The 21,133-nt window shown below is 48.8% G+C and overlaps 1 protein-coding gene across 1 annotated transcript in view; it reads left to right on the top strand.

The window, feature by feature from the left end:
• LOC140404303 (transient receptor potential cation channel subfamily M member 1-like) overlaps positions 1-21,133 on the top strand; it is an 81,391-nt gene that overhangs the window by 18,167 nt on the left and 42,091 nt on the right. The window contains exons 5-16 of the mRNA XM_072492638.1: positions 2,167-2,341; positions 3,065-3,188; positions 6,935-7,007; positions 8,458-8,558; positions 9,561-9,710; positions 9,802-9,936; positions 11,380-11,430; positions 13,031-13,171; positions 15,789-15,818; positions 16,644-16,942; positions 19,941-20,169; positions 20,696-20,815. Coding sequence (XP_072348739.1) covers positions 2,167-2,341; positions 3,065-3,188; positions 6,935-7,007; positions 8,458-8,558; positions 9,561-9,710; positions 9,802-9,936; positions 11,380-11,430; positions 13,031-13,171; positions 15,789-15,818; positions 16,644-16,942; positions 19,941-20,169; positions 20,696-20,815 — 1,628 coding nt within the window. The remainder of the gene's footprint in view (positions 1-2,166; positions 2,342-3,064; positions 3,189-6,934; positions 7,008-8,457; positions 8,559-9,560; positions 9,711-9,801; positions 9,937-11,379; positions 11,431-13,030; positions 13,172-15,788; positions 15,819-16,643; positions 16,943-19,940; positions 20,170-20,695; positions 20,816-21,133) is intronic.

The raw sequence follows: 21,133 nt of genomic DNA, 5'->3' as shown, positions 1-21,133 counted from the left end.
GTGACAGGGGATCCTCATTCATGAGCGATGAACTGCATCAGTTCCTGCTCAGCAGGGGTATCGCCTCCAGCAGGACGACCAGCTACAACCCCCGGGGAAACGGGCAAGTAGAACGGGAGAATGGGACGGTTTGGAGGGCTGTCCAGCTGGCCCTACGGTCCAGGAACCTCCTAGTCTCTCACTGGCAGGAGGTCCTCCCTGTCGCTCTACACTCCATCCGCTCACTCTTGTGCACCACCACTAATAACACACCCCATCAACGTGTTTTTACCTTCCCCAGGAAGTCCACATCCGGGGTGTCGCTCCCGACTTGGCTCGCTGCTCCAGGACTGATCCTTCTCCGTAGGCACGTCCGACTCCACAAGGCGGACCCCTTGGTGGACACGGTTCACCTGCTCCACGCCAACCCCCAATATGCCTACGTTGAGTTCCCCGATGGCCGCCAAGATACTGTCTCACGCAGGGACCTGGCACCGTCAGGTTCCACCCCAACACCCCCCCTCCCCCCCCCCCCCCACCAATGCCCCCCACCTCCCACCGCGCCGCCAATATTGACCCCACCAGACCCCCCCCCTTTTCCGCACAAGAGGACGAAGAGGACTTCCGCACGCTCCCGGAGTTCCCCGATGACTGGCCAGCATCAGCACCGCCACTACCGCCATCGGTGCCACCTCCACCACCGCCAGCACCGACTTCGCCGCCACCGTTACGCCGCTCCCAACGAAGCACCAAAGCACCGGGCCGGCTGAACCTTTGACGAACTCCGGACCGTCAACATGGACTTTTCTTCCCCTATCACTGTACATAATTGCACTAATAGGATATAGTTTTACGTCACGCCCGCCGGACTCTTTTTAACAGGGGGTGACTGTGGTGAACCACTGTAAGAGGAGATGTAAGGTAGGACCTGCATTACCGGTTTGCCGGTAGCTCCTGCCGGCTGGCTCCGCCCACGGAGAACTGTATAAATATGCATGACCTCCAGTGCCCTGCCATTTCGCCAGCTGCAGCAGGAGGCCACGCATCTGACTGTAATAAAGCCACAGTTGTACCCAACTTTAGTCTTTGTGCAATTGATCGTGCATCATACAGCACGGGGTTAGTTACAGAGTAAAGCTCCCTCTACACTGTCCCATCAAACACTCCCAGGACAGGTACAGCACGGGGTTAGATACAGAGTAAAGCTCCCTCTACACTGTCCCCATCAAACACTCCCAGGACAGGTACAGCACGGGGTTAGATACAGAGTAAAGCTCCCTCTACTCTGTCCCCATCAAACACTCCCAGGACAGGTACAGCACGGGGTTAGATGCAGAGTAAAGCTCCCTCTACACTGTCCTCATCAAACACTCCCAGAACAGGTACAGCACGGGGTTAGATACAGAGTAAAGCTCCCTCTACACTGTCCCATCAAACACTCCCAGGACGGGTACAGTACGGGGTTAGATACAGAGTAAAGCTCCCTCTACACTGTCCCCATCAAACACTCCCAGGACAGGTACAGCACGGGGTTAGATACAGAGTAAAGCTCCCTCTACACTGTCCCCATCAAACACTCCCAGGACAGGTACAGCACGGGGTTAGATGCAGAGTAAAGCTCCCTCTACACTGTCCCCATCAAACACTCCCAGGACAGGTACAGCACGGGGTTAGATACAGAGTAAAGCTCCCTCTACACTATCCCCATCAAACACTCCCAGGACAGGTACAGCACGGGGTTAGATACAGAGTAAAGCTCCCTCTACACTGTCCCCATCAAACACTCCCAGGACAGGTACAGCACGGGGTTAGATACAGAGTAAAGCTCCCTCTACACTGTCCCCATCAAACACTCCCAGGACAGGTACAGCACGGGGTTAGATACAGAGTAAAGCTCCCGCTACACTGTCCAATGAATGTGTCTAATTTCCAAATTCAGAAGTTTTCTTGTGACCAAAGCAGCTATGTTGTGAACTGTTGCCTGACATTTGAGGTTGGACAAATTTGTCTTGTATACGAAGTCCTGTCGGGAACAGGATTAGTCTCGATCTCCAGCCCCTTACAGCCACCAGATGGCAGAAGCATTCATGACATTGGTCTATTGTTATTTCTAAATTTACTGGCTTGGAATTTTCAAAAGGCGGTGTATTTTATGTTTGAGATTTCCTGGCTTTCTGTGTTGTCTAGGGCTTGGCCAGGCGGTGCCGGTGGTGTGTTTGATCGTTGAAGGTGGACCCAATGTGATATCGATCGTGCTGGAGAGTCTGCGCGAGGACCCTCCTGTGCCAGTGGTGGTCTGTGACGGCAGCGGGAGAGCTTCTGACATACTGGCATTCGCACACAAGTACTCAGCAGAAGGAGGGTACGACCTTTAATCACTCACAGCCCCAAAATGTGCCCAGGGCAGCCCAGGACCACCCCACTCATAATAACAGAGACGGTGTGTCTGCCCCACAGATTGAGGGCATTTTAACCTCACAAATTCTCTTATTTGTTCACAGCTCATTTGACCTATTCTTTGATCTGAATTTCAGAGAAATATGAATCAGCAAATCAGAAAATACTCTCCTGCATCACTCCCCCAGCAATATTCGAGCTCATCCAAAACATTGCTGACCCTATCGTCACTCATTCCAAATCCTGTCCGCTCATCACCCCTCTTCAATCTGAGCTATATTGGCATCCCAAATCCTTTTACAATCCTTAACTTGATTTTCAGACCCTTTAACCATCCCTATCTCTGTAATTTCCTCTAACACTGCAACTTGCCAAAGTTTCTCTGCACTGCCCCAATTGTGAATTTGGGAATCCCATAACTTTAATCCACAATTGGAGACAGTGGCTTCATCTGCCAGATCCTTAATCCCTGAAATTCCCTCCTTCAATCCCGCTGCCTCACATTCCTAATTTACGTTAGTTAACCCACCGATTTTACAATGAGGATTGGTGTTGAAGTTTGTTCGATAGCTTGCTGTGAAGAGCCTTGGGATGTTTTACTATGTTAAAGGCGCTACATAAATGCAAGTTGTTGTAGTTTCACAAGGGTCTGACTCACAGGTCCATCATTTCTACTTGTTCTGCGCAGGATAATCAGTGAGTCGGTGCGAGATCAGCTCATGGTCACAGTACAGAAAACCTTCAACTACAGTCGACACCAGGCACAGCAACTGTTTGTCAGCATCATGGAGTGTATGAAGAAGAAAGCTTTAGTGAGTCTCGTCATGGAAACTATTGTCATCAAGAGTTTCCACATCATGTACTCATCACATGTTGAATTTAATATTTAGTTTACATTAGATTTAATTTGACGATAAAAGAGTTTGACTGTTGAGCATTGTGTGTAAACGCAGAGCTGTAGAGTGTGCGTGTAAACGCTGGGCTATGGAGTGTGCGTGTAAACGCTGGGCTATGGAGTGTGCGTGTAAACGCAGAGCTGTAGAGTGTGCGTGTAAATGCAGGGCTGTGGAGTGTGCGTGTAAACGCTGGGCTGTGGAGTGTGCGTGTAAACGCTGGGCTATGGAGTATAGAACATAGAACATTACAGCGCAGTACAGGCCCTTTGGCCCTCGATGTTGCGCCGACCTGTGAAACCACTCTAAAGCCCATCTACACTATTCCCTTATCGTCCATATGTCTATCCAATGACCATTTAAATGCCCTTAGTGTTGGCGAGTCCACTACTGTTGCAGGCAGGGCATTCCACGCCTTTACTACTCTCTGAGTAAAGAACCTACCTCTGACATCTGTCTTATATCTATCTCCCCTCAATTTAAAGCTATGTCCCCTCATGCTAGACATCACCATCTGAGGAAAAAGGCTCTCGCTGTCCACCCTATCTAATCTTCTGACCATCTTGTATGCCTCAATTTAGTCACCTCTTAACTTTCTTCTCTCTAACGAAAACAGCCTCAAGTCCCTCAGCCTTCCCTCATAAGATCTTCCCTCCATACCAGGCAACATTCTGGTAAATCTCCTCTGCACCCTTTCCAATGCTTCCACATCCTTCCTATAATGCGGCGACCAGAATTGCACGCAATACTCCAAATGCGGCCGCACCAGAGTTTTGTACAGCTGCAACATGACCTCGTGGCTCCGAAACTCAATCCCTCTACCAATAAAAGCTAACACACCGTACGCCTTCTTAACAACCCTCTCAACCTGGGTGGCAACTTTCAGGGATCTATGTACATGGACACCGAGATCTCTCTGCTCATCCACACTGCCAAGAATCTTTTAGCCCAGTACTCTGTCGTCCTGTTATTCCTTCCAAAATGAATCACCTCACACTTTTCTGCATTAAACTCCATTTGCCACCTCTCAGCCCAGCGCTGCAGCTTATCTATGTCCCTCTGTAACTTGTAACATCCTTCACCACTGTCCACAACTCCACCGACTTTAGTGTCATCTGCAAATTTACTCACCCATCCTTCTACGCCCTCCTCCAAGTCATTTATAAAAATGACAAACAGCAATGGCCCAAAACAGATCCTTGTGGTACACCACTAGTAACTGGACTCCAGTCTGAACATTTCCCATCAACCACCACCCTTTGTCTTCTTGTAGCTAGCCAATTTCTGATCTAAACTGCTAAATCACCCTGAATCCCATGCCTCCGTATTTTCTGCAGTAGCCTACCATGGGGAACCTTATCAAATGCTTTACTGAAATCCATATACACCCCATCAACTGCTTTACCCTCATCCACCTGTTTGGTCACCTTCTCAAAGAACTCAATAAGGTTTGTGAGGCACGACCTACCCTTCACAAAACCGTGTTGACTATCTCTAATCAATCTACTCCGGGCAGCACGGTAGCCTTGTGGATAGCACAATTGCTTCACAGCTCCAGGGTCCCAGGTTCAATTCCAGCTTGGGTCACTGTCTGTGCGGAGTCTGCACATCCTCCCCATGTGTGCGTGGGTTTCCTCCGGGTGCTCCGGTTTCCTCCCACAGTCCAAAGATGTGCAGGTTAGGTGGATTGGCCATGATAAATTGCCCTTAGTGTCCAGAATTGCCCTTAGTGTTGGGTGGGGTTGCTGGGTTGTGGGGATAGGGTGGAAGTGTTGACCTTGGGTAGGGTGCTCTTTCCAAGAGCTGGTGCAGACTCGATGGGCCGAATGGCCTCCTTCTGCACTGTAAATTCTATGATATCTATTCCTTTCCAGATGATTATACATCCTATCTCTTATCAACCTTTCCAAGGTTTTGCCCACAACAGAAGTAAGGCTCACTGGTCTATAGTTACCGGGGTTGTCTCTACTCCCCTTCTTGAACAAGGGCACAACATTTTCTATCCTCCAGTCTTCTGGCACTATTCCTGTTGACAAAGATGACTTAAAGATCAAAGCCAAAGGGTCAGCAATCTCCTCCCTAGCTTCTCAGAGAATCCTAGGATAAATCCCATCCGGCCCACGAGACTTATCTATTTTCACACTTTCCAGAATTGCTAACAACACCTCCTTATGAACCTCAAGACCTTCTAGTCTAGTCGCCTGAATCTCCGTATTCTCCTCGACAACATTGTCTTTTTCCTGTGTGAATACTGACGAAAAATATTCATTTAGCACCTCTCCTATCTCCTCGGTCTCCACGCACAACTTCCCACTACTGTCCTTGACTGGTCCTACTCTTACCCTCATCATTCTTTTATTCCTGACATATCTATAGAAAGCTTTAGGGTTATCCTTGATCCTACCTGCCAAAGACTTCTCATGTCCCCTCCTGGCTCTTCTTAGCTCTCTCTTTAGGTCCTTCCTAGCTAACTTGTAACTTTAACTCTCGAGCGCCCTAACCGAACGTTCACGTCTCATCTTTACATAAGTCTCCTTCTTCCTCTTGACAAGTATGCGTGTACACGAGTATGCCTGTAAACGCAGAGCTGTGGATTGTGCGTGTAAATGCTGGGCTGTGGAGTGTGCGTGTAAATGCTGGGCTGTGGAGTGTGCGTGTAAATGCAGAGCTGTGGAGTGTGCGTGTAAACGCTGGGCTGTGGAGTGTGCGTGTAAATGCTGGGCTGTGGAGTGTGCATGTAAGCAGCACGGTAGCACAGTGGCTAGCACTGTTGCTTTTTGGCCCTAGGGTCCCAGGTTCGATTCCCGGCTTGGATCACTGTCTGTGCAGAGTCTGCATGTTCTCCCCGTGTCTGCGTGTGTTTCCTCCGGTTTCCTCCCTCAAATCCCGAAAGACGTGCTGTTAGGTGAATTGGACATTCTGAATTTTCCCTCTGTGTACCTGAACAGGCGCCGGAATGTGGTGACTAGGGGCTTTCCACAGTAATTTCATTGCAGTATAAATGTACGCCTACTTGTGATACGAATAAAGATTATCATTATTAAATGCTGGGCTGCAGAACATTGTGTAAATGCTGAGCTGTGGAGTGTGTGTGTGGAAACAATGGGTTGACCATGCATCATAATGAACAGGGTTATGGGGACAAGGCAGGAGAATGACACAAGGTGAATTGCTTATTTGGAGTGACAGTGCAGACAAAATGGGCTGAATGGTCTTCTGCAATGTGATAATTCCGTGATTCTGTGCTTTCATTAATATTGGTGCTGTTCACTATCCTGCCATAAATTGTTGTGCCCTTACTGCTGCAAAACCTCTCCACTATTCTTGGCTACAAGTTGATCTTTGACTTCAGCATGGCAATTCTATAATCAAACTCAACGCGGGTAATCAGAAAGTTTGCATGAGCTGTGAGGCCCTCTGTGGTCAAACAGCCGGCTGTTACTGTCTAGGCAGATGGCTGACTTTAGGGAGGCTGGTGCCTGGGGAAGCTTTGTGCGAGGAAGATGTCTATTGGCTTTGTATCCTTACGGGTAGATGAAAATATATCACCCGTTCCTGTTATTGGTGATCGATTAATGGCCCATTAGGTTTATGTGAACTCATTATTGCGTCCCTCCAGTTGTGATGACGATGGTCAGGCCTTGGGCTTGTTTTCTCTCCCATAGATCACAGTTTTTCGAATGGGTTCAGAAGGACAGCAAGACATCGATCTTGCCATCTTAACGGCACTGCTGAAAGGTAAACTGTCTCGTGCTTTCCTGTACCTATGTTTCTATTCTTCAATCCTCCCATTGAATCCCTCAATGCACTAAAATATCATTCATCAGAATCTCCCAAGTGAAATGCTTATTACAGGGAAGTAACTCCCCAAAAGGGCTGCCTCGACTCTCTTCCACCTCCTGCCTGTGCTTTGTGAAGTTACTTCTAGTTTCCTCTTGATTTATTCTCTCCGAAATTAGATACCCTCCCTCAAGAACTTGGGTTTGGTGCACTGGGAGCATTTGGCGAGTGTGGGTGCATGGCAAATATTTACCGTGGTTTAGAAAGTGGGATTAGTTAAACAGCAGTTGGTACGATCGCCATGGAGACCATTAACCTTTTTTTAAAAAATGTGAACTTCCGGTTAATTGCTGAAAGGGTGACTTGACAAGATTTCATGTTTTAAGACTTGCACTGTAATAACAATTTTGAAGCACTGTGGCTTCAAATCACTGCTTTTGTAGAGTTTATACTTTGAACTATAGAACCAAACTCTCCCTTTTACTTTTAACACAACCAAAAATAGAAACACTTCACGGGTATATTATACAGTGTCCTTTAAGTGGACATTAATTTTTTCTAGACACCGCCCCAAGTGATTATTAGTTTCTGAGGGTTTACGTGCATTCTTTTCCTTTCCACTTTTTAACCTCAGAACTGTCCTTCACAATGAAAGTTTCCCCTCCTTTTGACTAAAGCTAGGTGAATCCTCCAGTCTAATTTAATGCCTCAAGAATTTGGTCTTTTCCATTCAGTGCAAGCTCCGATCTGTGTTCCTGTAGGATGAACCTTTCAAACTCTAACTGCTGTTTCTCCCAGATCCTGGCAGATTAGCAGTGTCTGTGAGTTTCAGGGATATCTTGGAAACTCTCCCTTCTATAATATTGAATGGCAGAGCAGGCTCGGAGGGCAGAATGGCCAACTCCTGCTCCTAGTTTCCCAAAGCCTATCTCTCTGGCAACATTAATTACATGGGTCTTGTATCCAGGTAGAAATGTTGATTAGCTATCATTTAGAGCCCAACTCTCTTTTATTTTGGAGCTAAATAGACGGTTTTCAGCACCAACTGTTTATAACCTGACATTCTCCACAGCTTCCTGGGACTTTGAAGACTGGCAACCTAACTACTATAAGCACAGATGCTGCTGCCATTGTCTCCATATGCACCTTTCCCCCAGCAATCTGGGTTTCCCATCAACCTTTAAGAGCTACTTCACCCAGACCTGTTGTTCGGCAAACTTCAGAACAGATCACATGACCCCCTAAATTTAAAGACAGTCCCAAAACATCATAATCTCATAAACCTCATAATTGTCTTACATTTTGGACAAACTTGTGATTTCTGAACTGTTGGCAGATTACCCCTCTTGCCGTCCCCACAATCTGGAACTTCCTGTATAATTTATGCCATTACTTTTTCCTTTTCCAGGTACAAATGCCTCGGCCCCAGACCAGCTGAGCTTGGCAATGGCCTGGAACAGGGTGGATATCGCCCGCAATCAGATCTTTGTCTTCGGAAACCACTGGCCGGTAAAACTGCGAGAAAATCCTTTGGCCTTTTGAGATGTTGCAGATTTGGAGCTTTAGTGACATTTACAGACAACAGTGACATCGCATTCACAAAGCTATCTGATTAAAGGGGTGGCACGGTGACACAGTGGTTAGCACTGTTGCTTCACAGCTCCAGGGACCCGGGTTTAATTCTTTTTTTTTAAAGTTTAGAGTACCCAATTGATTTTTTCCAATTAAGGGGCAATTTAGTGTGGCCAATCCACCTACCCTGCACATCTTTTGGGTTGTGGGGGCGAAACCCACACAAACACGGGGAGAATGTGCAAACTCCACACGGACAGTGACCCAGAGCCGGGATCGAACCTGGGACCTCGCCGCCGTGAGTAAGCAGTGCTAACCACTACACCACTGTGCTACCCTGCCCGGGTTCAGTTAAATTCTGGCATTGGGTGACTGTGCGGAGTCTGCACGTTCTCCCCGTTTCTGCGTGGGTTTCCTCCGGGAGCGCCGGTTTCCTCCCATAGTCCAAAAATGTGCAGGTTAGATGGATTGGCCATGATAAATTTCCCTTAGTGTCCCCCCAAAAAAGTTAGGTGGGATTACTGGGTTACGGAGATAGGGTGGAGGTGTGGGCTTATGTTTCCAAGGGCTGGTGCAGACTCGATGGGCCGAATGGCCTTCTTCTGCATTGTAAATTCTATGATCTATGTTTCAGTAGAATAGAAGGAATTTAGCCACAGCCCGCTATCACCAGGTTCTATCTTCGGTTGGGTGTGATTTCCCATGAAGGGGGGTTGATGGAGGGGGGTGATTTCCCTTGGGGGGGCTAAGTTCCTGGAGTACGACCTTCTGATTGTACAATGGGAGTGTTACCCACTGAGGCACAGGTGACATCTTAAAATTAGAATTGTCCAAACACCTCAGTGAGCTGAATGAAGTGTTCGTTCAGGAGCTTTGCCGTGTAAATTACCTCCATTAATCCCTCCAGTGTCAACGTGACTGCCTGCTTCTGTTTTGCAGCCAACGGGCAGCAGCTCTGAATGTACTACTCAGGGATCGAAAAAATCTGTAAAACAGCGGATGACGAAATCAAAGGGAAAAGGGAAAAGAAGAGGGAAGGATGAAGTGAAAGAGGAAACTGACCCTCGGAAGCTGGAGCTGCTGAACTGGGTGAGAATCCTGGCGTTGCGTCTTTGCTGCCTCATTGCTGACTCTGTGATGGTTTTACCGGTGTATTAACGGGACTGTGCTGCTGCCACAGGTGAACTCACTGGAACAAGCCATGATAGATGCACTGGTTCTGGACAGGGTCGACTTTGTGAAGCTGTTGATTGAGAATGGAGTAAACATTCACAACTTCTTAACCATCCCTCGGTTGGAGGAGCTTTACAACACGGTGAGTCTTTGTACATCACATCTATTACCGTCCCAGACCAGACCCCAATAACGGCGAGGATAGTGGATCGAAACCCCAATATTTTAGTAAGACTGCGGAAAGAATGATTCACTCCAGGAATGATCGCATGTAAAAATAGGGCTTTGGTATTTCTAAAACAAAACTTTATTATGAATACAATATTAATCTTTTACCTTCACACCCCCCAAAAAAACTTACAATTACCCCTTAACACTACTACTCAATTTCTTATTAAACAAGAAATTAAACATACAGCTCTCAATCTTGCTTAAAAATAAGCAGGGCATCGACTAATACTTGCTTTACAAAACTATATTCTGGCTCTGGTTAGAACACCTTCAGACTCTGGCTGAATGTCTTCAAATAGCTGCTTCAACTGGGTTGTTTCAGCCTCTTGTCTTCAGACTGCTCTGCTTTAAAATATTATTACTCTCTTTTAAAAAAATTATCCCACAGAAAACTGCCTTCACGTGTGGTCTGAAAAGAAGGGTTGCCAAATCAGAGATCAGGGGCGAAATTCTCCAGTATCGGCGCGATGTCCGCCGACCGGCGCCCAAAACGGCGCAAACCAGTCCAGGCATCGCGCCGCCCCAAAGGTGCGGAATCCTCCGCCCCTTGACCGGCCGAGTCCTAACCTTGAGGGGCTAGGCCCGCGCCGGACTGATTTCCGCCCCGCCAGCTGGCGGAAGTGCCCCGCCAGCTGGCGCGGAAATGACATCTCCGGGCGGCGCATGCACGGGAGCGTTAGCGGCCGCTCACGGCATCCCCGCGCATGCGCTGTGGAGGGAGTCTCTTCCACCTCCGCCATGGTGGAGACCGTGGCCAAGGCGGAAGGAAAAGAGTGCCCCCACGGCACAGGCCCGCCCGTGGATCGGTGGGCCCCGATCACGGGCCAGGCCACTGTGGGGGCACCCCCTGGGGCCAATGTGTGACAGACCCGTAAAGTCCCTGCATCCAACCCCAATCTCAGGCCTGTCTCCAATTAGCTTTGGGCTCTTTGATTTGGGAAAGGAAATCAGAGCAGATGCCAATCCTGATCATAGTCCAGCGACACCTGCAGCAAGGGAGTTTCTGCATTCACTTGTATGTCTTGGTGTAGGTTTGTTTTAGCGTGTGTTTTGGCGTGTGTGTGTGTGTTGGCGTGTGTGTGTTGGCATGTGTGTGTTGGCGTGTGTGGCGTGTGTGTGTTGGCGTGTGTGTGTTGGCGTGTGTGTGTGGGCGAGTGGGCGAGTGTGTGTGTGTGTGTGTGTTGGCGAGTGTGTGTGTGTGTGTGTGTGTGTTTTGGCGAGTGTGTGTGTTGGTGTGCGTGTGTGCAGTTTGGGTCAGCTGGTAGAAATTAATGTCGGGAAGCCTGGTGTCTGTGGACAGAGGCAGGTGGGGGACATTGAAGCCGAGTGAGTAATGACTTTGATTTTGTTCCAGAGGCTGGGCCCGCCCAACACGTTGCACTATCTGGTCAGAGATGTGAAAAAGGTAAGAGCAGCTGTAAGGAATGTGGTACCGTTCGGAATAACGTTCTCTCGGGATAGGGGGAAATTGTGTGGAAAAGGAATTTATTTTTTGGGTCATTTCCCAGCATCATTTGCAGAGACCTCTGTGTTGTGATTGGTGGAGTGCCGAGGTGAAAGGTGAGTGTCTGGTTACGAGGGTTGCCAGCGTGATTACGTGTCGCCATGGAGGATTATTTACCCGGCTGTACCCCCCCACTCCAGCACATTGATCCCCGTGACGCAGTCTTCCGACACCAATCAGAAAGCAAAAACACTCATCACCCAACTGGATGATCCTTGATTCTGAGTCAAAAGGCCACTTTTCACCCATTTTTTATATTTTTATATCTGGTAAGAAAGGAAATACAAAAAAAATATTGTTTAATGTTCAAATTATTTTTATCCAGTATTGTGCAGAGCTTTGGCCAATCCCATACTGGAGGGTTGGCAACCCACCCGATGAATCTCAGTGTCTGTGTTTGACCTTGTGTTCTGATAGCTCTTTAAGATGCCTGCTGGGAATTTAGTTTTGTTTATCTGAGAGACTCAGTAAGATTGTTAATGTAAGGTGGCACGGTGGCGCAGTGGTTATCACTGCTGCCTCACGGCACCGAGGACTCGGGTTCGATCCCGGAATGGGGGGGGCAGGGGGCACTGTGGTAGGTTGGGGGGCAGGGGGCACTGTGGTAGGTTGGGGGGCAGGGGGCACTGTGGTAGGTTGGGGGGCAGGGGGCACTGTGGTAGGTTGGGGGGGGGGCACTGTGGTAGGTTGGGGGGCAGGGGGCACTGTGGTAGGTTGGGGGGCAGGGGGCACTGTGGTAGGTTGGGGGGCAGGGGGCACTGTGGTAGGTTGGGGGGCAGGGGGCACTGTGGTAGGTTGGGGGGCAGGGGGCACTGTGGTAGGTTGGGGGGCAGGGGGCACTGTGGTAGGTTGGGGGGCAGGGGGCACTGTGGTAGGTTGGGGGGCAGGGGGCACTGTGGTAGGTTGGGGGGCAGGGGGCACTGTGGTAGGTTGGGGGGCAGGGGGCACGTGCAGCCGGCGCCGTGTTATACAGCACGATCGCTGCAGGTCATCGCAGGTGCGCATGCACGGACCCGGCAATTCTCCAGCTGTTTGTATCAGGAAGACCGTGCATTTTACACGGTGCAGCTGCTAGCCCCTCACCCGTCGGAGGAACGGTGCTGGGGTCTCGCCGATTTTCCCCACGAAAAATGCCACAGATCCTCCCGACACAGGTCTCAAATCAGAGAATCCAGCCCCAGGAATTTCAGATGGTAGAGAAATCTGGTTTGTAAAGTGCCAGGTAGCAGAACATTTACTGCAATGATGACGAGAGTTACTGTAGGTGGGGCAGGGGGAGAGTGGGACTGAACCTGAGGCCCATCAGGACTGGGTCCGATGCCCACAGAATGGGAGGTTCAATCCTGGGTGATCCCAGCCTCTGGTTAGTCAACAATGAACCGAGACTCGTAGTGCCTTTGCCCCTCTCTCTTTGATTTGTATCTGGAAGCTGTCCTGTTGGTTTCGGGTTCTGCTTTTGGGGGTAATACGTGTTGACCCATTTCTGTTGTCTGTGTTCCAGGGGAACCTGCCCCCTGATTACCACATCAGTTTGATCGACATTGGGCTGGTCATAGAGTACCTGATGGGAGGAGCCTATCGTTGCGCTTACACAAGGAAAACATTCCGCACACTCTACAATAACTTATTTGGGCCAAAGCGGGTAAGTCTGACCTTTGAGTAAAGCCGATCACTTCATACAGAATTGGAATGAAAACTGTTCCAAGCTTTTTAACAAAGAATCTCGTGCTTCACCTTTTGGCCAGGGCAAGAGCCAATTGGAAGGACGTGATCCTGGTGAGCTACCCTCTCCACTCCCCATCCCTCAATCTGGACTTGCTGGAGTGCGTCCTCTGTAAATGGTTCACAGTGGGTCCAGCATCCAGCCACACTCTGACTTGTTAAAGAGACGATAACTGGGACCCATCCTCTGGCTGTGTTCAGTTAGCCAATGGGGTGTGAGTGTCTCTAGTAAGTCCAGCATTCTTTGCCCTAACCTGAAGGTGTCCCACCTACTGGAGGTTTGACTTAACTAGGTAGCTGGTCACCACAGAGGGCAATCCAACCTCCCAGGTGTGAACTAGGTGTTACATAAAGGACGGGAATTCCGGCCCTTCATGTGGCAGGATCTGCAGTTCCCGCTGACGTGGACCCCCTTTCCACAAGTACCCAGTGGTGGGATGGGAAAACCATTCAAATTCCATCGACTTCGACGGGACCAAAGGATTTTGCCAGCAGCCAATGACAAGCCACCTCAGCAGCGGGAAAAATACTCCAACAGGAGGGCTGGAAAATTCTGGCCTTACACTCTGACTGTTTCTTCTCTAAAGGACATTAGAAAACCAGTTGGATTTCTATGACAATCCAAAAGCTTCCTTGTCACTTTTGCTGAGACAATTCTATTCCCAGATTTTACACACACAATTCAAATTCCAAAACTCTAGCGTCAAGAGCTGACTGGGCGGAGTTTAAGGTGCTGGGACTCTTTCTCCACCCCTGGCTGCAGAGCTGGCGAGAGCCTTGTGTTCATGGCCTCTACCTTTGGGAAGGGCCTGTTGGTATTCACTGACAATCAGGCATTTATGTTGCCACCACCCCCAGGGCCACCCCCCCCCCCCCCACCCCGAGAGCTGATGGCCAATCAGAGGCCAGCACTCCGCATTGCTGTGGTAGCTGTCAGCAACCCACCTACCAGAGGCCCTGGACCAGCGGGGGGGCTGGGTCACAGCTGAGTGAGGGAATAATAGGGGTCATGGGGGTTGTTTATTGGCTAGGGGAGATTAGGGGAATTGGTGGAAAGGACATGGGGTGGCCATCAGCGCCCCCCCCCCCCCTCCCCCCTCCCCCCTCCCCGAACCTGCCCCACCCACCAACAAACACAACAGGGTTGAATACCAGCAGTGGCAAGATGCCTTTAAGAAGACTTAATCAGGGCAGAGGTGGGAAGATGGCAAGGCCCCAGTTTCACACTTCTTGCCTGGGAGGGGGCAATACATCCCTGCATTGGTAATCCAGTAACACTCATTACACTCCCATTCCCCTCTATACAACCCCTACAGAAGGAAACCATTTGGCCCATCAAGTCTGCACCAACCTATGAAACAGGGCCCTACCTAGGCCCACTTCCCTGCCCCATCCCCGTAGCCCACCTAACCGGCACATCTCTGGTCACTAAGGGGCAATCTAACTTGGCCAATCCACCTAACCTGCACATCATTGGACTGTGGGAGGAAACCGGAGCACCCGGAGGAAATCCACGCAGGGGCGAACACGCAAACTCCACACAGTCACCCAAGGCCGGAATTGAACCCGGGTCCCTGGTACTGTGAGGCAGTCGTGCTAACCACTGTGTCAGATACCATGGGCGGGATTCTCTCAGCACAGGGCCGGGCCAGAGAATCCCTGCGACTGGGCCACGCCGCCCCGACGCCGGCACGCGGGCCATTGGCACGGCGTGTTTGGCGCGCCGCCGGTTGCGGGCCGCTCTTCGTGGCCGGTCCGCCGATTCCTGGCCCGGGATGGGACGAGCGGCCACAGTTAAAACTGAGTCCCGTCGGCACCGTCCACACCTGCTCGCAGCTGGCGGGAACTCTGCATGCAAGGGTCGGGTGGCGGCCTGTGGGGGGGAGGGGGCTCCGACCCCGGGGGGGGGGGGGTGCTCCGATGTGGCCTGGCCCGCGATCGGGGCCCACCGATCGGCGGGCCGGCCTCTCTGTTCCCCGGCCTCTTTTCCTACGCGCCGGCCCCTGTACTCCTGCACCATGTTGCGTCGGGGCTGGCGTGTTGAAGGAGGCCACCTCGCATGCGCGCGTTGGCGCCGGTGCCACTGTGCATGCACGGATCCCATGGTGCCCAGTTCGCGCCGGGATCGGCAGCTGGAGCGCCGTGCTGGCCCCCTGTAGGGGCCAGAATTACTCCTGGCAGCGGCCCGTTCACACCGTCGTAAAACACAACGGCGTTTACGACGGCGTGGACACTGTCACGGGCTGGGAGAATCCCGCTCCATATCCCTCAGTGTCCGATATACTGATCACTATTGAGACTCCTCAACTCTTCCTGAGGCTCGTTTATCGGTGATGACACCGAATATGAAATGGCTGCTGACTTCATCCCACAGTCACTGCACAAACTAACTTTGTCTATGAAGCACTTTGGGTGGTTTCTGATGCAGTGAAAAGATCCTGTGTATAGATATTCGTCATTCACCGATCAGTGCTCTATCAAAGATGACTCGATCTCTATCCTCCATCTTTATTCTATTTCATTTTCTCTTTCCACAGCCAAAAGCTCTTAAACTTCTGGGAATGGAGGTGAGCAATGTTTGAAGTATTCTTGTGCAATGTTGTTGATGACATTTGGAATTTGATTCCTTTTGAATAAGGTAACATTGTGTAACAGGACAGTTATCGTGTTATGGGCCATGACACATGGGCAATCTGTGCTGCAATAGCATCGTGCTTACACTGCGCCCCCTATGGGGCAGAGGGAGGAACAACATCCAGGGCAAAACCTCCTGAAATTAAACTTCTTGCTTTGTATTCCCAATATTGTTTTTCCATGTGGTTTAGGACAATCTATACCAGCCCCCACTTCTTTAACTTTTCCTCAGTGCCTCGGTTACCCACTCTCAGTATAATAATCTCCCTTCCTGGGAATGGTTGTCTCGGATGTTCCTGTTTCTCTACATGGGATCAGACTGACATCTGGTCCTGTCCATCCTGTGACTCTCCTTACTCATCGTGTTACTGAGCCTAAAACCAGTGCTGGATTCCAGGGATTTTTAAATTCACACCATACCTGCTCGATCGATGCTGAATCTGCTCCCTTGCCTAGTGTCACTTTTATTTGCTTCCAAAGTGCTCAGTGTGCAAAAATTAACTTTTCAGATTAAAGAAATGCATAGATCCTTTGCGATGAGCCATGTTTTTGGCAGTCCTGGTGCCTGTTGAGCCCTAATTTCTGCCCTGACTGCAGCCTGGTGTCATTTGAACTCCTGGTAAATGATAAAGGGCTTTTCACAGTAACTTCATTGCAGGGTTAATGCAAGTCTGCTTGTGACACTAATAATTATTAAATGTATCAGTGTGAAGAGATGTTCTGCACATACTGCTCACTCTGCTTGTGGCCTGTTCCAGGACGATGATCCGCCCTCAAAATCCAAGAGGAAGAAGAAGAAGAAGAAAAAGAAGGAAGAAGAGATTGACATTGATGAGGATGACCCAGCCATCGGTCGTTTCACCTTCCCCTTCCATGAGCTGTTGGTGTGGGCAGTGCTGATGAAGCGGCAGAGAATGGCGTTATTCTTCTGGCAGCACGGAGAGGAGGCGCTGGCCAAGGCCTTGGTCGCCTGCAAGCTTTACAAAGCCATGTCCAACGAATGTTCTGGCAGTGAGCTTGTGGATGACATCTCACAGGACCTGGACAACAACTCAAAGTCAGTCACCCTTCTGCTTGTTGTTGCCATAACGCCATAAGAGCACAATTAGGCCACTCCGCCCATCGAGTCTGCTCCGCCATTCAATCATGGCTGATATTTTTCTCATCCCCATTCTCCTGCCTTCTCCCATAACCCCTGATCCCCTTATTGATCAAGAACCTATCTATCTTGGTCTTAAAGACACTCAGTGATTTGGCCTCCACAGCCTTCTGCAGCAAAGAGTTCCACAGATTCACCACCCTCTCAATTCCTCCACATCTCTGTTTTAAAGGTCTGAGGCTGTGTCTTCTGGTTTCTAGTTTCTCCTACAAGTGGAAACATCCTCTCCACATCCACTCTATCCAGGCCTCGCAGTATCCTGTAACTTTCAGTAAGATTCCCCTCTCATCCTTCTAAACTTCAACGAGTAGAGACCCAGAGTCCTCAACCGTTCCTCATACGACAAGTTCTTCATTCCAGGGATCATTCTTGTGAATCTACTCTGGACCCTTTCCAAGGCCAGCACATCCTTCCTTAGATACGGGGCCCAAAACTGCTCAATGCTCCAAATGGGGTCTGACCAGAGCCTTTTACAGCCTCAGAAGTACATCCCTGGTCTTGTATTCTAGCCCTCTCGACATGAATGCGAACTTTGCATTTGCCTTCCTCACTACCACTTGAAATTGGATGTTAACCTGAAGATAATCTTGAACTAGGAGTCCTAAGTCCCTTTATGTTTCTGATTTCTGAAGCTTTTTCCCATTTAGAAAATAGTCTCTGTTTCTATTCTTCCCACCAAAGTGCATAACCTCACACGTTTCCACATTGTATTTCATTTGCCACTTCATTTCCCACTCTCCTAGCCTGTCCAAGTCCTTCTGCAGCCCCCTTGCTTCCTCAATACTACCAGTCCCTCTATATATCTTTGTATCATTTTTCAAACTTAGCAACAATGACCTCCGTTACTTCTTCCTGATTAATGTATATCGTGAATAGCTGTGGTTCCAACGCTGAATCCTGCAGAACACCACTAGTCACCGGCTGCCATCCTGAAAAGGACCCCTCAATCTCTGCCTTCTGCCAGTCAGCTAATCTTCTATCCATACCAGTACCTTGCCCCTAACACCATGGGCTCTTATCTTATTTAGCAGGCAACTGTCTGGCACCTTGTCAAAGGCCTTCTGGAAATCCAAATAGATCACTGCCACTGGTTCCCCTTTGTCTAACGTCCTTGTTACCTCCTCAAAGAACACTAACAGATTTGTCAGGCACGACCTCCCCTTGATGAAGCTGTGCTGACTCAGTCCTATTTTGCCATGCACTTCCAAGTACTCCGCGATCTCATCCTTAATAACAGATTCTAAAATCTTACCAATAACTGAAGTCAGACTAACGGGCCTATAATTTCCTGTCTTCTGCCTCCTCCCTTCTTAAACATTAGCCACTTTCCAGTCCTCTGAGACCCTCCCTGCCTTCAGTGATTCCTGAAAGATCATCACCAATGCCTCCACAATCTCCTCAGCTATCTCTTTTAGGACCCTGGGGTGTAGTCCATCCGGTCCAGGTGATTTATCCACCATCAGACCTTTCAGTTTCTCCAGAACCTTCTCCTTAGTAATGGTCACTGCACTCGCCTCTGCCCCCTGGTTCTCCTGGAGCTCTGGCATCCCACTGGTGTCTTCCACCATGAAGACCGATGCAAAGTAACTAATCAGTTCCTCTGTCATTTCTTTGTTTCCTATTATTACTTCTCCAGCCACATTTTCCAGTGGTCTAATGTCCATTCATGTCTCTCTTACCTTTTATATATTGAAAAACACTCTTGCTATCTTCTTTTATATTACTAGTTAGCTTGCACTCATATTTCAACCCCCCCTCCACTTATTGCTTTTTTACTTGTCCTCTGCTCGCTTTTAAAGGCTTCCCAGTCCTCTGACTTCCCACTAATCGCGCCACTTTGTATGTTTTTCTTTAGCTTTTATGCTGTCCTTGACATTCCTCGTCAGCCATGGATGCCGTGTCCTCCCCTTAGCATGTTTCCTCCTCCTGGGGATGAATTTCTGTTGTGCCTCCCTAATAACCCCCAAAAACTCCTGTCATTGCTGTTCCACTGTCTTCCCGGCTAGGCTCCTTCTCCAATCAACTCTGGCCAGCTCCTCCCTCATGCCTTTGTCGTTACCCTTATTTAATTGTAATACCGTTAGATCTGATTGCAGCTTCTCCCTCTCAAACTGCAGGATAAATTCTATCATATTGTGGTCACTGCTCCCTAAGGGTTCCTTCATCTTTAGTTCCCTAATCAAGTCTGCCTCATTACACATCGCCAAATCTAGAATGGCTTGTCCCATCTCTCTCTTTTTTTAAAATGCTGGCTCCTTTTCTTCTCCAACAGGAAGCTGCTTTTTGCAGCATACAAGTGTGGTGATAATATTCTTGGGTTGGCTCCGCACTTGGTGATATTGGACTCAGGCCAGTCTCACAGGCTTGGCCTTACATAGTAATGTGGGTCTGAGGTTGGCCCAATGTGTGATGGGTATCAGTCTCTAGCTGTTCCCCACACATAATAATAATCGCTTATTGTCACAAGTAGGCTTCAATGAAGTTACTGTGAAAAGCCCCTAGTCGCCACATTCCAGCACCTGTTTGGGGAGGCCGGTACGGGAATTGAACCCACGCTGCTGGCCTGGTTCTGCATTACAAGCCAGCTGTATAGCCCACTGTGCTAAACCAGCCCCTATTCAGCTGACACGGCAAGTTCACAAACCTGCGGCGCACGGTTCAGCGGATGGGCAGGTCTGACACACGACTCTTTCACCTCTCGAATTACTCCGCCATTCTCTTTGTGCCACAAGATTAATCATTCCTCGTGTCGGATCCAGGAATCTCAATACAGGACCAATGGCCTGAAGTTTTCTTAGAAGCTGTGACCAGCTCAGTTGTGTCTCTGTGTTAGCCTCTCTTCCCTTTCCTCTCTCCCATTTGTATCTCTCTCTCTCTCTCTCTCTCCATGTTGAAGGGATTTTGGCCAGCTGGCTGTTGACTTGCTGGACCAATCATACAAACATGACGAACAGGTGGCCATGAAGCTCCTGACGTATGAGCTGAAGAACTGGAGTGACTCGACCTGCCTGAAGCTGGCAGTAACAGCGAAACACCGAGACTTCATCGCACATACCTGCAGCCAGATGCTGTTGACTGACATGTGGATGGGTCGGCTTCACATGTGTAAAAACCCTGGTCTGAAGGTGCAGTTTTCTGGATACCGCTTACATCACAAACTACAAATTCAAACCAATTTATCTTTAAAAAATCTAATTCTGCTATCTTGTAACACAATGAAACACCTTTAACAATCTTCTCAGAAGTCACTATAAAAACGCAAATTGTTGTTGATGTTTTGTGGGGTTTTGCTGTGCTCAAATTAGTTACTGTGTTCCCTCCATTACTCCTAACGATCTCTCTTCAGAAACACTTCATTCGCTGTAAACTGCATAATTAAGACATCTTGACAATGTGAAAAGTGTTAAACAGAAAGAACTTGCATTTATATAGTGCCTTATGTACATGAATCTATCGAGATTGTTAACATTGAAAATATAATTAAACAGCAATGTTAGATATTATCACAGTATAAGTGTTTCCATGGTCTCTAGTATTTTAATTCAGATCTAACAACTTCCGTCTGAAACCGAAATGTAGCAGAGCATTCCTGTGATTTATATTTTCATCCTGAATCAACTTTACTAACACATTGCTTTGCTCTTCTGTCAGATTATACTGGGAATCATATTCCCTCCAGCCATTCTCTTCATGGATTTTAAAGGCAGTGATGATTTGTCGTATGAAGCATCTGGGGACAATGAGCAGGGCAAAGAGAAAGAAGAAGACAATGTAAGTGGGCCAGGGGTGGGGGTGGGTAGATAACGGACTGGGGGAGAAAACCTGGGAGGAGGGGACAATCCATGAAAGTTAACATTAAAGAACAAAACCAGAAAAATACAGAATACCAGCCAAGTGACCAATAATGATTGGTCCAACAAGTCGACAGCCAGCTGGCCAAAATCCCTTCAACATGGAGAGAGACAGAGAGATACAAATGGGAGTGAGCTAAACTGACCAGAGACGCATTATCCAGTACTTTTTTTTTTTTTTTTTTTATAATTTAAATTTTGTTCCAATTAAGGGGTAGTTTAGCATGGCCAATCCACC

This window comes from Scyliorhinus torazame, chromosome 30 (assembly GCF_047496885.1).
Source record: "Scyliorhinus torazame isolate Kashiwa2021f chromosome 30, sScyTor2.1, whole genome shotgun sequence".
Taxonomy (NCBI): Eukaryota; Metazoa; Chordata; class Chondrichthyes; order Carcharhiniformes; family Scyliorhinidae; genus Scyliorhinus; species Scyliorhinus torazame.
Note: the sequence above shows the minus strand (reverse complement) of the source record. Positions and strands in the feature narration are given on the sequence as shown.